Below are 14,979 nucleotides of genomic sequence, written 5' to 3'. Positions count from 1 at the left end.
GGGAAGGGCATACGTGCCAGAAGCCTGGGCCGGTACCCGGAGGATGGCGGTACAGAAAGGTGGGCTGTGGACTGGGGTGCTGACGGGAACGTGGGGGTGGGTTGCGTCTCGGGGATCTTTCCCGACCTGATATGCCAGGTGGGACCCAGGATTGTGACTCTGCGGAAAGACGGATGGGCTCTGGACAGAGAGGGGGCACCTGCGATAGGGATTGAGCCATTATTTCAGCGCTCGCAGGAGGGTCTTGAGGGGAGGAGCCACGCGTGGGTCAGTTCGAGACGGCGTGTCCTGTAATAGGTTCCGCCCGCTCCCTCCCCGTCCCTCCACGCAACTACCTCCCTCACGTCTGCGGAGAAGCCTTACTGTCGGCTTTACAGATGGGAACGTCTCGCCTGCGGAGAAGGGTCTCAACAACCTACAGACCCCTTATTTGACTTTGTCCCCCAGACAGAACCCTCAGCCCGTGTCTAGTTTTCCCAAGACCGTAGGGTCAGGCCTCAGGAGTGGAGTGGAAGCTGACCCACTGTTTCTGCTCCCCTGCCCCCAGTGTTCCCACTTTCCTGTACGGTGCAGCACTATGCCTGGGGGAAGATGGGTTCCAGCAGTGAAGTGGCTCGGTTGCTGGCCAGCAGTGATCCACAGGCCCAGATCTCAGAGGACAAGCCATATGCAGAGGTGAGACCCGGGTTGTATTTCACTATATATATATATATATATATATATATATATATATATATATATACACTTTCATTTTATTTATTTATTAGAGAGCACAGAGTGTGAGAGAACAGGAGTTGGGAGGGGCAGAGGGAGAGAAGCCGGCTTCTTGCTGAGTAGGGAGCCCAAAGCAGGGCTCCATCCCAGGCAAAGATAGAGCTGCCCAGGAGCCCCTGTATTTCGCTTTAACAGCAGGTGAGACCAAGGGATTTCTCCATTCAGAGGGCCTGGGTTAAATCATGTGGATCATCTGGGAGAGGGAAGCAGCAAAGAGGGAGGCTATTCTTGGCTCTTCAGATCCCAGAAAGTGATGAATCCAGATGGCAGCACCAAAAGAAGAGAGGTTTTGTCATCATAGGCTGAGATTTCTGGTACCCTCCCCGCCGCCTCCCGCCCCAAGAACTCTCAGCACTTACTGAATTTTAATTCAACCCTCTTGGACAATTAAAAGTTTTACTTTGACTAGCTTTTACATTTTAATAGCCTAATATATGTATTTTTCTTGCTCATTTAGGTGAGATAAAGCCAAAGCGTAGCAAGGCCTCTACTTCTGAGACTGGAATAAGTGAATGTTAACACTTCCCAGAGCCATCTGAGAGAGCTTTTTAGTGACCTTGACAGTGCAGGTGTCATTCTCATTGGACAGATGAGAACATTGAGACCGACTGACTAGAAATAACTAGCCCAGGCCTCCACATCTGGTTGCAGGCAGAGCCTGAACTGGGTCTCTGTACCACTGGTGTCCTGGGGTCTGCTGCTTTCCTGTATGCCTGTGATGGCATGAGCATTTATACCCAGGCCCGGGAGGCTCCACTCAGGATTCAGGTTGGTGGTGCCAGGTTCTTCCTCTTTCCCTCTCAAGTTTCCTGTTTTTCCAGTTGTGGATGGGGTCCCACCCCCGGGGAGATGCCAAGATCCTCGACAATCGCATGTCACAGAAGACCCTAGGCCAGTGGATCTCTGAGAACCAGGACTGCTTGGGCTCAAAGGTCAAGGAGACCTTTAATGGCAAGCTGCCCTTCCTCTTCAAAGTACTCTCAGTTGAAACGGCGCTGTCCATCCAGGCACACCCTAACAAGGTACAGGACCGGAGTGGGGTGCAGAGGCCAAGGTACAGCAGAACTCATGTCACGGCCCTCCCCCTACTTTTACTGCTGCGTTTTACCCCACCCACGTTGCACTCCACCCCAAAGCTAAATCTAGGCCTGATGACTCCCAATTTAGCTCTGGAAGGCTGGGTGCTGGTGACACAGGTTGGCAGCTAAGTCTCAGTGGACAGCTGACCAGCCCGTGTCAAAGAGCTGCTCCATGCCCTTCCCTGGGTTCCCCTCATGCAACCCAGGACTATTCATATCTGCTGTTTTCCCCGCTGGCTCTCTAGGAGAGTTCACCTTCCAGAGCAGGGAAGGCATCCTAGCTGCTGCCTCAGCTCCTAGGCATTTGTCTGTCCAAACTTCTCATATCTAGAGGGCAGAGTTAGACCCAGGAAGACAGGGATGTAGCCAGAGTCACACTGCTTGTTCGTGTCCGAGCTTGGCTTGGTGTTTTGGGCTTCCTGATTTCCAGTCCAGGCCTCTTAAAGTCTCCCCCAGATTTGGCCTGTGTTCCTGCCCCGGTTTGAGTGAACCCTGAGTTTCTACATTATGCCCTGACTGGGCTCATTGCTGAGAGTATGAAGCCAACTGCTGTCTGGCGACTGGGGAGGGTAGAGAGCAAGGGCCGGGTGGGACTGGTGTCCTGCTAGGTGATGACTGCACCTTGACCATCCTCCTCTTCCCCCGGCCACCCCACAGGAGCTGGCAGAGAAACTGCATCTGCAGGCTCCACAGCACTACCCTGATGCCAACCATAAGCCAGAGATGGCCATTGCCCTCACCTCCTTCCAGGGTTTGTGTGGCTTCCGGCCCATTGAGGAAATTGTGACGTTTCTGACAAGTAAGGTTGGGCAAAATGCTGAGAACATGCGTACTGGGCCTACGATGCGTGGGCAACCCCAGGCAGAGCTAGAACAGTGGCAGAGAACAGAGGCTAAGTGTCACAGGAGGTGAGGGGCTGGTTGGCCGGATGAATTCTTGAAGCCATGGGTTGGGCCTGTGAGACTAGGCTCAGGTGTGCTTGCTGAGGCTGGTGCTGAGCAGTCGGTTTTCACCTCCGAGTTTGCTTAGCACTGCGTGGCACCTTGGTGAGGGATGGGATGGGATGGGGAGGCCTCCTCAGACTTCCCGCTTCTTCGGGTTCCATCTTGTTGGTCCTGACGTGGGCCCTGGCCTGGCCTTCCTGCAGAGGTGCCTGAGTTCCAGTTTCTGATTGGAGATAATGCAGCGGCACAGCTGAAGCAGAGCTCGAGCAGTGACTCCCAGTCAGCGGCCTCAGCTCTGCAGAGCTGTTTCTCCCATCTGATGAAGAGTGAGAAGAAGGTGGTGGTGGAGCAGCTCAACCTGTTGGTGAAGCGGATCTCCCAGCAAGGTGGGTGTGGTGGGCCTGGGTGCAGTGCCCTGTCCTGCCTGGCCCCAGCGCAGACACTAGTCTGTGGAGCTTTGCCTCAAGTGGAACACCAAAATGGGCCTTAGATGACTTAGATGGGCTGTTAGCAATGGGCATTTCTTTCCGTCACTGTGGAGCAGGGCCCTCAGCTGAGTGCTGCTTCCTAACTGGCTCTAGAGGGCTGGAGACAGACGGGCCTGGACGGCTGGTCTTACCACCTAGGCATTCTGAGACGTCCCCGGGCCTACAGTTGCTCCCTGTGGTTGGATTTGTTCTGTGGGGCTAGAGAGCAGGAAGGGGACAAGGGAATCCTCATCTCCTTTTCTTGAAAGGCCTGAAGCCCAGAACTTTTGATCAGTAGATCTTTCCTTTTTTTTTTTTGGTGTATACATATACACATACATACACACACACATTTCCTTAAATACCTGCTCTGTGCCCAACCTTGTGCTAACTAAGGAGAGTTCAGGAAATGACTGTGATGGGTGTGGTTGTCACATTTGCATGGGAAGTCAGCGCAAGCAGTATAAACCAAGGCAGGAAGGACTCCGGCTGTGAGCTTATGGGGCCTACGTTTGTGATGAGGCCCTGTCCCCTTCCCTAGGAGACCCTGGAGCTCTTCTGGTTCTCTCTCTATACATTTCGCCTGCTACCTCTGAGCCACAGAGAATTATTTTATCCAAGCATATCCTTTGTTTTCTTTGTTTTTTTTTTTTGTTGTTGTTGTTTCATTTAGTTTTTGGTGTTGTCTCTGCTTCCATGCCTCCCCTTTCGGGCTTCTTGCATTCTCTACAGAACAGATTACTCTTGCCGGGAGCTCCCAGAACCCCTTATTTCTATGTGGGGTAGAGCCTCTAGCACCTGTGAGTCTATATCATTACAGGCACACTTGTGACAGCTGGGGTTTTCTCCAGGCTAGGGACCTGGCTCTTTGGCCTTTGTGTGTTTCCAGTACTTAGCACAGAGGTGGTATTCATGCCTTTCTGTGAAGACTCAGAACCACCCTCCAATCCAGACCAGCTGGTTTCTTCTTTTTGGCACTGACACATTCAGCTTTCATTTACTCATGCCCTCCCCACTTGTCTGCACACTCAAGAAATTCCAGATCACCTCCCTGCCCTCCCCTCATTTCCAAAGCCTTCCCCCACTACTCTAGCCCAGGCTGAGGACACATTTTTGGTCCTGGGCATATTCTGCCTCTTGCTCTCTGGGGTGACCAACTATCTCGGTTTGCCTGGGACTTAGTGATTTTCTGAGACACAGTGCTTTCTGGGCTAAAAAGGGAAGGGCCTGGTCTGTCTGGGACAGTTGTTCACCGCATATGGAACTCTTGGGTTATCCCCTAATAGATCAAACTCAACAGCAGTGGTTCTCAATCAGGGGACACTGGCACTTCTCTAGAGACATTTTTTTTTGTTTCATTAACATGGGTTGGGGGGTGCTGTATTGTGAGTAGAGGCCAAAGATGCTCTGAAACATCCTACAAAGCACAGGACAGCCCCCACAACAAAGGATTATCTGGCCCCAAACTTTAGCCCTTTCAGTGGCTAGAATAATCCTGGGCATATAGGCAGTCAGAATGGGGAAAATGGCATCTGTATGGGCTGGAAGATCAAGGAAGGCTGGCCCCCAAAGGGTGGGGACGTGGCTGGGAGAACACACCCACCTGTTTCTGGATTTCCCTGGGCAGGGACTTCCCCAGGACTTGATGGCCAGGGTGGGGCTGTGAACACCACTGAGAGTTCCTAAGTGGCCTTGGGGTGCTCTGTGACCGTCAGTGGCTGCTGGAAACAATATGGAAGACATCTATGGGGAGCTATTACTGCAGCTGCACCAGCAGTATCCCGGTGATATTGGATGCTTTGCCATCTACTTCCTGAACCTGCTTACCCTGAAGCCAGGAGAGGCCATGTTTCTGGAGGCTAATGTGCCCCATGCCTACCTGAAAGGAGGTGAGCCACACTTGTTTTTTTTTTAAGATTTTATTTATTTGACAGATCACAAGTAGGCAGAGAAGCAGGCGGGGGTGGGGGGATGAGGGGTGGGGGGGAGTGGAGCAGGCTCCCTGCTGAGCAGAGAGCCCGATGCAGGGCCCCCTCCCAGGACTCTGGGATCATGACCTGAGCTGAAGACAAAGGCTTTAAACCACTGAGGCATCCAGGTGCCCCTAAGATTTCATTTTTAAGTAATCTCTGTACCCATTGTGGGGCTTGCACTCACAACCTCAAGATCAACAAGAGCCGCATGCTCCACTGACTGAGGTAGCCAGGTGCCCCAAGGTGAGCCACGTTTTAGCAGTGAGCCCCATTACCAAGCCTTAGATAAAAGAGGGAGGGGGAGGTCGAAGAGAGACCTTTAAGGTCCCACCAGGTCTGACCTAGGCTTCCTGGGGTGGGCTGGGAAGTGGCCAGTAGGGATGAAGAATGCCAGCTTAGTGCTGGACACTGCTTGAGTCTTCACACGGACCTGTGAGGTCACGATACTCTCCTGCTACCCTGTCTGCATGTGTGGGAACAATCTGAACCCAGGCTACATTGAATGGAGGCTGTTCTCTCCCCTTCATCACCTTTGCCTGTCTGTCCTGTCTATCCAAAAATTTTTGTGAGAAAATACATTTCCACAGAAATGTGTCACATTTTGACTATTGGCTATATATCTACTCACAGATAGGATTCTGTGGTAGAATAGTCTGGGGAAGGTTGGGGCTCTTCCAGGGGCTAACATGACGTGACCTGTTTTCGGTATCTTAGCCCATTCTCCTGATGGTGCAGTTCACACATTTTTGCATAACTCTGCAGGGGGTTCATGGCCTTCAGCTTAGGAGGCCCAGCTCTGGTGAGCCAAACTCCAAGACATCCTTCATCAGGTTAGCACATGACAACTATCTGTCCCCAGACTGTGTGGAGTGCATGGCGTGTTCAGACAACACGGTTCGTGCTGGCCTGACACCCAAGTTCATTGATGTGCCAACCCTATGTGAGATGCTCAGCTATATCCCCAGCAAGGACAGGCTCTTTCTTCCAACTCGGAGTCAGGAAGACCCCTACCTCTCTATCTACGACCCCCCTGTGCCAGACTTCACTGTCATGAAAATTGAGGTGAGTGGAGGGTGGTGGTGGCTATGGTGAGTATCTTTCGTATGGCATGAAAAAGCCTGGCAAGGGCCACAGTGCGGAGTACACCTGGGGCAGCGTTCCCTTTCTTTTAAGCACACTTGGATGCTGGGTGTTGGGGCGGGGAGGGGAGTGGTGCCACACATGACAGCCACAGCCATGGGGCCAGCCCAGTCCTCCTTGTACCGGGGACCAGAGATGGGCCTCCATGCTGACAAGAGCCTGAGCAGTGGGGGAGAAGGTGGCCACGCTGCCCCTGAGATTGTCCTGGGCCTCCCCCTTCAAGCTGACAGGCACAGAAAATGAGCAGCACCATCCTGTTGTTTCTTCCTGCCCAGGTCCCTGGCTCCATCACTGAATACAAAGTCTTGGAAGTGGACTCTGCCAGCATCCTACTGGTGGTCCAGGGGAGAGTGACAGCCAGCAGTGCTACAGCCCAGACGCCAACCCCTTTGCAGCGCGGTGGGGTGCTTTTCATTGGGGCCAATGAGAGCGTCTCACTGAAGCTCACGGTGCCCGATGACCTACTGATGTTCCGTGCCTGCTGCCTGCTGTAGAGGCCACAGCCTTCCTGGCTCTCCTCTGACAGTTACTCTAAGTCCTGGCCGGCCTCTCCTCAGGCCCAGCTCCAACCCCGTCCCTGCCCTGGACTTGGGTATGCCCTCGAAGAGTGGGGGTAGAGTAGTGAGCTTGAAGGTAGTGACTCCAGAGCAAGCCTTGGACAAACCATTCTTCTACTGGGAGGAGGGCCCTGGTGAGGACCAAGACCTGAAACTCCGCTTGTATTCTCACCATACCCAAGCCAGGCTCTCCTCAGGAGGGAGGTGGCAGCTCTGTTCCAGCCCACAGCATTAGGCAGCTGGTAAAAATCTATGATTTGTTCAGCATCACTCACAGCAAGAGGGTAGGTAGTTAATTTCTAAGAACAGGGTTCTGGCCCTGGGACTGCCCATTTCCTCAGCTGCAAAGGAGGGGAAAGAGTAGGCCTGTGGACTAATACTATTCATTGTCGCCCTCTGGCTCTGTCAAAGCAATTAAAAGATCACTTGTGTTGAGGCTGTGAGAGCAGTCAGCCTTTAGCGTTCCGGTCCTTGAAGTGGGCTGATCGAGCCTTTCCTGGATTGGACGTCCAGTTTTTGCTTTAATTCCTGCTTCCAACAGCTCCCAAGGTGAGTATGTATGGAGCCCTTTAATAGGAACATATGGGAGGGGAAGCCCGCTTCAGCCTTAGTGGCAGAGCTTGCAGATGACCTTGGATCCTGCAGATGTGGAAGGTAAATCTAAAGACCGGTAGTGCAAGATTCCTTGTTTTCACTTGGCCTCAGGGCAGGGATCAGCCCACGAAGGCCAGCAGGCTGGATCAGACCACACCTGTCCCTTACGTTTGGCCCAGGGCTTTCAGGCTATAGTAGCAAAATGGAACCCGCACAGACTGTATGGCCTGCACTGGCCCTTCACAGAGAAAGTTTGTCAGTCACTTCTTTAGAACACGCTCAGTCGCTGTACACTTGGGGATTTAGGGACAGGGCGATCGATCCCATTTGTGTTGTGAAGAGAAACCTAGCTAGTTTTTCTAACCTGGCGGGAAGCGTACAGAACATCTCCTCCCCGTGCTTACCCTCTAGACGTGGATAAGCCTCTGCAGGAGGTGGCGCAGCTGTCTGAGGTCCTGTCACCCCAGACTAAGCAGAGCCCCAGGCTGTTCAGGCCTTCCTGCAGAGTAAGAGTTCACAATGGCACAAAAGGATCCTTCTGGGTGGCTGCCCATACTAGACCCCCTGCACAAGGGAAATCTAGGCAACTACCTTCAGAAAAGTTCTGGCCAATTTGTTTTGGGGTTTTTTCTGGCCTCCAGATTTTCTTCAGCTAAAAACAAAAGATGACCTGACAAAAGGAAGGGTCTGCCAGAAGGAACACCATCTGGAGAGAAGTGCTATGCAAAGTTCTGCTCCCTCCAATGGTGCCGGCCAGACAATGGTGCCTACCGGGAACAGCAGGGAGAGGGCGGTCCTAGGAGGAATGGCCACAACTGGGGCTGTGAGGGTCATTTCACAATTCAGAGGGCTGTAGTCTAGGCCTTGCTTTAAAATCCTATGGAACACAGACACAGCTCAACTAGCATGATTGTATTTATTCTTAAAAACTTCCAGAGCTATAGAAGCCTAAGCCAAGAGTTCTGTAGAGTACTCTGTAAACACCATACACATATTCCTCTGTGAGGTTAACTGCGAGTACACCCCTCTCCCCCCAGGACACTGTCACCTGCAGATTACCCAGCTCTCTGAATTAAGGCAGTTTGGCTGTAGGCACCTTGGTGCCTTTACTGGTGACATTTTAGCCTGGGACCTCTGGCCCCAAACAACAGACCATTTGTACCCTGCCTAGCCGCCGTGTTCTACAACTTTCCCCACAAAGATAATGTCTTCCACATGGAGTCAACCAGTTCTGGAACATCATCCAGGAACAGATGCAAATACATCCGTGTTGACGTAAAGTAACAACTGGAGGGCCTTGGTCTTGGGGTCCTGCTGCCACCCTCACCCACAGCTGCTGCTAACTAATTCAGTCCTAACCAACTTCCCCACACAGACGTGGACCCACTGGGCTTCCTGCCACCACCACCGTCTCTCCACACCGCCCTGCATCTGTGCCCTCTCTTCATGTGCACTCTGGCACCTCTGCAGAAACCATGACGGCCTGAAGACAGTCCCTGTGGAGGAGCCCTTGGCTCCTCCCGTCTTCAGATGCCTGTAGGCACAAGCGCCAAGGGCTCAGCACATGAGGCACCTGTGCGGCACTGCGGAGTCCCAGTCCTGAAACTGTCTGCGTCCCCAATTCCCCAGACCCCAACCTGAAGTGCCTGAGGAGGCCTCCATCCCATCTCCCACCTGCTGTGATGCTACTAGATGAGAAAATGCTAACCACAGCCCTCTGGGTACCATGTATTCTTCTCAACTTTCTATGATTTGACAGAAGCACCAACATAGAGGCCAATCAAGCACTGACAGGTTACCCTCGTCATCTGACCTCAGCCTTCCAATCACCTCATGGTGGTAGAACGAGAGTCCGTGTCAGCCCTCATTTCTCTAGATGCTGCAGGACACTGAATAAATCACCAGATCAGGCACTTCCTGTGTGGCGCCCACACCCCAATCCTGACTACCACGCCCCTTAGGCTGGGAGCCCTGTCCACTCTCCTTCAGTTCTCACCACAGCTCTAGATGAGCTGCGCCCCACCCCCGCAAAAAAAAGAACCACTGAAAACAAGTCTAGAGAGGACTGGTAGAGCAAGAGATACCATCTGGGGTGGGGGCGTGGTCACTGGGGGAGATTATGCCTGTCTCAGCTGCGTTCACACAGGGCTGAGGCTGGGGTGCCCCAGAGGTTTACTGTAAAGCCCAAACCTCCATATCTAAGGGGAGGCCCATGCAGGAGTGAAAGGAAGCCCTCTGCAATGGCCGATGATCTCAGGCAGGGGCCCTGGGAGCCAGCACGCGTCCCTCCCCCCCATCCTGTGAGCCTCTGCCCACGTCAAAGCCCCACACAGCTGGGCCAGTACACTTCTCACCCATTGCTATTCTCAAGTTTCAGAAGCTAAATAGGAAGGCACCTGACCGATCCCTGCCACTCCCTCTGCTGGTCACCCACACCTGCAGGCTTCCCGGGGAGCTCCAGTCCTTTCACCCAACCTTGACACTCAAAAGACTGGATGTTGAACCAGATAAGACCAAGGCAAAGAATGGTGACCAGGGAAAGACAAATAAATAAATACATACATAGCGGAGCAATTTTTCTCCAACTAGGGGTGCGCTGACCACAGTCATTAAACCTGCCCAGACAGTTTGAGCCAGCTGGGGATGGTCTGGGTCCAGGGATTCTGGAAGCCTTGATCCTGCTGTGCCATCAAGCAGTGTGCTGTGTTCCCTGCCAGAGCCAAACAGGTGCAAGGGGACGAAGGCCAAAGGGCCTTGCTTTATGCTTTCTTGAGGGTCCCATCGTGAAGCCAGGAAGACAGAGCATTGTGGGATTTCTTAAACTGGTCCCAAATAGTTCAGCTATTTTTTTCAAAGGCTCCCAGCTGCAAGCCATAAAGTGCTATTTTCTGCTTCCATACACCACCATCTAACATAGCCAGGGCACAAAAGCTCTTTCTCCATAGAGCAGGATGAATACCAGTCAAGAAGTCTGAAAGATTTCCTTAGCCAACTTTGTCACCACAAGAATCAGAATTCCTCTGTTCCTGCCCTTATTAAAGTGGTTTTTCCAAACTCTAACAGCAGAGGAAAACTGCAAAATTCCACCTATCACCCTATGGTCCAGATGGGGGCCTCTGGCCTGAGAAGCACCAGGTAAGGCGTTAACTGCAGGTCACTGACCTTCCAAGAGGGTCAGTGCCTCCAGTGATTCTGGGGATGACAGCACTCCCCACTGCACTCCGTGACCTAAGAAGGGCCCACAGGGCTCTGCAGGGCACGGTGAGCAGGGTCTGTCTTAGGGGGTTATGTCTACTGGAGGGTACAGGAAGGAGAGTCCCCAGGACAGCACCAGCAGCAGGAGCATGTTGAAGAGGCCATAGGCTTGGGAGGAATGAGGTCCAAGTCCTCATCATCTGGAATCTCATCCAGGTGATACCCATCCTGGAGCAGCTGCCGGCTCACATCCTGGTTCACCTGCTAAGAACAGAAGAGGAGAGAACTATAAGCCACATGGCAAAGCAGAAATGACTGCTGCCAGAAAGGCAGACCTACATGCCCTTACCAGAGCTTCCTGTCCATGCTCCACCCTCAGGCCAACTCCATGCATCGCCGGACTACATGAGGAAGTGTCCTCACCCAGCACCGAGGGGCCCCACTCAGCCTGAGCCAGCACCGTCCTGGCTGCCGTGTCATTAACCCCCAGGGGAGCTGTTCTCACTGAAGAATCCTAAGGCATTTGATGTAAATATGAGATTCCAGATTATGTTTGAAAGTCAACAGCCTGACCATTCAGAACGACTGGTCCCTGTGAACACTGAGGAATATGGGACAGTGATAGCAGAACAATGGGGGAGAAGATGAGTTACGCAGGATAAGGGTGGGGAGCAGCTTCGTCCCCACTGCTGGTTAAACACGTTAGCCTTTATGCCAGCAAAGCTTTGTTCTCTGCAAAGTGGAACCTGTCAGCCTTGCTTCACCAGTTCCATTGAGCAGAAAGAAATGGAGATCAGGAATAGTGTAGGACTTTCTCTGGCTCTTGGCTAATTTTTCTTTTCTTAGTTTAGTCTTAGACACCTAGATATTTGAGGAGGATGGAATTTACAAACTGCTTCTATTCTCTTTGGCAAAAATTCGAGGGGTGGCCAAGGGTTTCCAGAACAAGGAAAATACCAGTGGCGTTCAGTCATGTCTCTAGCACTCTGCCTCTATCTAAGGCAGTCAGCTGCACATGCCTCATCTTTCCATCCCTGTGTCTCTGGGACCGTCACTCTGGAAATGTGTGCAAAAGGCCAGCCCACTGGTATCTCAGTCTGAGTTCCCATTGAGGGAACAACTGAAGGAACACAAGTTGTTTGGCCTGAAGAAAAGCTTGGTAGAGGATGGCCATGGGAGGGACAGGAATGTTGACCACAGATAAAAGGCAATCAAACGAAGGGACCCTGGAGGGCAGGCTTAGGACCACTGATTCCATCCTCTAGGAGACACTTCAAATTAATAAGGAAGAATTCTCTAAGAGCTACCTGAAGAAGGAATTTGTGTGTGTTTGTGTATGTGTGCTGGAGGGAAAGCAGGCAGCAAGGCTTCCTGGAGAGAGTAAGTACTCAGTTACAAGAAGCATTCAAGCAAGCAGAGGCTGGTAAACACTCAGGTGGGATTTTTCACGAGGATCCCTTTTCTAAGTGGTCGCCTGGGCTAGAAGACTTGTGAGGTCCATTGAGCCCTAAAGATCTATGGTCTCTTGGATTTTCAACAGCTTTCCTCAGACACCTATACCTCTGCTGGGGGAGTAAGGCAGAACAGAAGATTGGAGAACAGACCGGAAGTCTGGCACAGTGCCGTGCACACAGCAGGCACAAGACAAGCATTTGGCAGTGGCGGTGACGCTGCCTGCAGCCTGGCCCCGTGCAGAAAGGCGCTCTGGACTTGCCTCTGCAGAGGAATACCCGGAGGAGTATCTGGATTCCAGCTCCCCATCACTAGGAGAAGAGGAAAACAGTCAGTTCAGGGGGATGCCTGTGGAACTCAGCTGCAAATGGCGAGGTGGAGAGCATGCAAGGGGGTCTGGAGGACTTGTGAAACAAAGACCATCACAGAACTCAAGCCCAGAATCCGTCCTGAGTACCACTGGCTCTTTCCATTGGCTCCAGCAGGGATGGGGTCACTGTCACAAACAATGAAGCTTTAAGAGGGGAGGATGATTCCCCCACGCAAGGTTAGTGCTCCAAATTGAAGGGCAGCATGAGCACCTGAGCCCTCTAACCCAGCTATCCTGGGAAGGGATAAGGCCCTGAAGAAGACAGCTCTGGAACATGCATGAAGGGTCTTGGACGAGATCTGCAGTTTTACCCAAGTCACTCCCCAAGGGATATTTTCAAGGAGACCACTCACCTGTCAGAGTCGAGGGACACCAGGTTTTCATCTGGACTCTGACTAAGGGCAGTATAGCCCTTGTTAAACTTCACTGACCTGAGGGGAGACAGGGAAGAGACCAAGCATAGATGAAGTCACAGTTCACAGAGAAAGCCAGAGTCCTTGCCCTTATGGAAAAAGGAATGACTGTAGTACGCCTGTCTGGCCTTCCTGTCACACAGCCATTGCTGCCTGCCCTGGGAATATGCACTTCCCCACACCACTCCCCCTACTGCTCCTGAGGAAAAGCACACCTACTCTTTCCAGTACAAGGAAAACTCCCCCACTTCAGCTTAGTTTAACACAGAACAGAAAAACTGCAAGTCCTGGGGCAAATCTCTTCTCAAGTTGGAGCTCTTACCTATAAGAGGCTCTGGAAAAGGTCTCACTCAGCCCTCAGACTTTACCATTCTGTTGAAAAAGAAATACAGCACTGGCTGTTCCCACACTGCTTTCTAATTTCACTCCTAGCGAACCCAGCCACTGTGCTGCTCCCAGACAATGATCCTATGCACCAGCAAAACTGTTATTCCAAAGCCCTTTTCTTGACATCATTACATCCTTAAAGGAAAAGAAAAGGTCATTCCTCTTCCCATTTTAAAATTGTGAAAAAGACGGGTTGGCGTCAGGTGAATCACTAGCTCGGTCTTAAAACGGGAGAACTGTCTCCCAGCCTGAGGACCAAGGCCTTTTCTGGAAATTGCTTGCACAGAGGAGGTGGCGCCTGCTGAGACCTTTTCGCTGAAGAGTCGGGGCGGTTCGCCGAGGCCCCCAGCATGCCTTTTCTCCGCAGAACAGCCTTGGCCAGATCCCGATGCTTCTCTGGAAGTCAAAGGGCCCGGGTCAGGGGGGTCTTCCCCACTCCGCCGTGTCTCCCAAAACGCCAGGAGCCCGCTTTCTCCGAACAGATTTTCGGGGACGGGAGCGGGCTGCAGCTTCCCCTCCGGGGTCGCCCCGGCGGGACTCCAGAGCCTGCCCGGGGAACCAGGTAGCCCGCCCAGGCAGAGACACCCCCCCCACACACTGGGCCGCACTCACGCAGCTTGGCCTGAATGGACGGCGCACGCGTCACCATGTACGGCCCCCTCTTCTCCACAACCGCCGGGAGCCGCTCCCCCAGTCGGGGGACTCCACTGCCGCTTCGCCCGAAAGGCAGCCCCGTAGCTCCCGCTGCGCAGTCCAGGGTCCCGGCGGGGCGCGGTCCCGGGGTAGACATCCATACCCCGGGCCCGCTGGGATCCGCGGTCGCCATGCCCTGGCCACGGCCCGCCGCGACGCAGAACCCCGCCTCTTGGCTTACGAGTCGTGGGCAGGGAGGGAGGCGGTCTTTTCTGAGAAAGATGGAGGTGCGCAGGCGCGGGCCGTGTCCGCCTAAGCTTTCCGGGCCAGCCTGCAGAGCGGAGGGCACAATTGTTCCGCACTCCCGGGGGCGGGGCACTTTCAGTTCCGGCTTTTGAGAGACGCTGCGGTAGTTGCAGTCGGCCGGAACCTGGGCATGTCGAAGCCAGTTCGGTGTCCAGTGGAAAGAAAATATCGATATTTATGTAGGGTCGTGGCTGCGCGCGCGCTGGGCGAAGCCCTTTACCCCCTGACGCGCACGCGCTCTCGCAGTGTCTCCGCGTGGGTCATCTCATCACATCCCGAGCTCCCAAAGGCGAGCCCTGGAGAACCTGGGTTGAACCGAAGAGAGCTGTTACGAAGGAAGGAGAAATTAAGCGCAGTTCTCCAGAAAACGAAACAGGTCGGAGAGGTTCAAGGCCTTTGAGCCCGTCGGACACTAGAGCCTGCGCTGATCCATCTAACATCAAACCCACGTTATTTCCAACACAACTTGGTGCCCGCCTCTCTCTAACCCTCAGTTCACACATTTTTAAATGGAGCCAATATCACTGCCTGTTGTACAGCGAAAATAAGTGCAAAATAGGCTGTGGAAAGTAGGGTGAAAGTGCACGGAGTCTGTGTGTGGTAGGGCACGGAGCTGTCATGGCTTTTGACTTCTCCCGCCCCCAAGGGATGTGCTTGTGGCTGGCTGGAAAGAAGTTCCACATCCTTGTAGGAAC

The 14,979-nt window shown here is 53.0% G+C and overlaps 2 protein-coding genes across 6 annotated transcripts; one reads left to right on the top strand and one right to left on the bottom strand.

Moving 5' to 3' along the window:
- Positions 1–8,436, top strand: MPI (mannose phosphate isomerase). Of its 3 annotated transcripts, none has more exons than XM_080809296.1 (8): positions 1–59; positions 548–675; positions 1,596–1,796; positions 2,511–2,652; positions 3,001–3,183; positions 4,980–5,153; positions 6,097–6,299; positions 6,653–8,436. In XM_080809296.1, the coding sequence occupies exons 1-8, from the start codon at positions 44–46 to the stop codon at positions 6,869–6,871; spliced, it is 1,266 nt and encodes a 421-aa protein (XP_080665422.1). In that variant the 5' UTR covers positions 1–43; the 3' UTR covers positions 6,872–8,436. The 3 variants fall into 3 exon arrangements, 2 of the variants coding, with proteins under 2 accessions (XP_080665422.1, XP_080665423.1); XR_013967177.1 differs by having other exon boundaries at positions 26–59; positions 6,000–6,299; positions 6,653–7,370; XM_080809297.1 differs by having other exon boundaries at positions 52–138.
- On the bottom strand, positions 8,427–14,218 carry FAM219B (family with sequence similarity 219 member B). Of its 3 annotated transcripts, none has more exons than XM_080809298.1 (5): positions 13,958–14,218; positions 13,654–13,741; positions 12,899–12,976; positions 12,438–12,486; positions 8,427–10,987 (listed from the first exon to the last, which is right to left on the bottom strand). In XM_080809298.1, the coding sequence occupies exons 1-5, from the start codon at positions 14,169–14,171 to the stop codon at positions 10,820–10,822; spliced, it is 597 nt and encodes a 198-aa protein (XP_080665424.1). In that variant the 5' UTR covers positions 14,172–14,218; the 3' UTR covers positions 8,427–10,819. The 3 variants fall into 3 exon arrangements, with proteins under 3 accessions (XP_080665424.1, XP_080665426.1, XP_080665425.1); XM_080809300.1 differs by having other exon boundaries at positions 12,328–12,486; positions 13,958–14,206; XM_080809299.1 differs by having other exon boundaries at positions 8,429–10,984; positions 13,958–14,204.
- Positions 14,219–14,979: the final 761 nt, after the last annotated feature.

Source organism: Martes martes (assembly GCF_963455335.1).
Source record: "Martes martes genome assembly, chromosome: 7".
In the NCBI taxonomy this organism is placed as follows: Eukaryota; Metazoa; Chordata; class Mammalia; order Carnivora; family Mustelidae; genus Martes; species Martes martes.
This window is presented reverse-complemented; position numbering and strand designations above follow the sequence as displayed.

What these genes read in the sequence shown, in the direction of transcription:
- MPI (XM_080809296.1), top strand. An exon ending in AGGACAAGCCATATGCAGAG is followed by an intron (nt 676 to 1,595) that starts GTGAGACCCGGG and finishes CTGTTTTTCCAG; the next exon opens with TTGTGGATGGGGTCCCACCC. An exon ending in TCACTGTCATGAAAATTGAG is followed by an intron (nt 6,300 to 6,652) that starts GTGAGTGGAGGG and finishes CTTCCTGCCCAG; the next exon opens with GTCCCTGGCTCCATCACTGA.
- FAM219B (XM_080809298.1), bottom strand. Translation starts at nt 14,171, where the DNA reads ATGGCGACCGCGGATCCCAGCGGGCCCGGGGTATGGATGTCTACCCCG. An exon ending in GTCCATTCAGGCCAAGCTGC is followed by an intron (nt 13,742 to 13,957) that starts GTGAGTGCGGCC and finishes TTTGACTTCCAG; the next exon opens with AGAAGCATCGGGATCTGGCC. An exon ending in CCCGACTCTTCAGCGAAAAG is followed by an intron (nt 12,977 to 13,653) that starts GTCTCAGCAGGC and finishes GTCTCCCCTCAG; the next exon opens with GTCAGTGAAGTTTAACAAGG.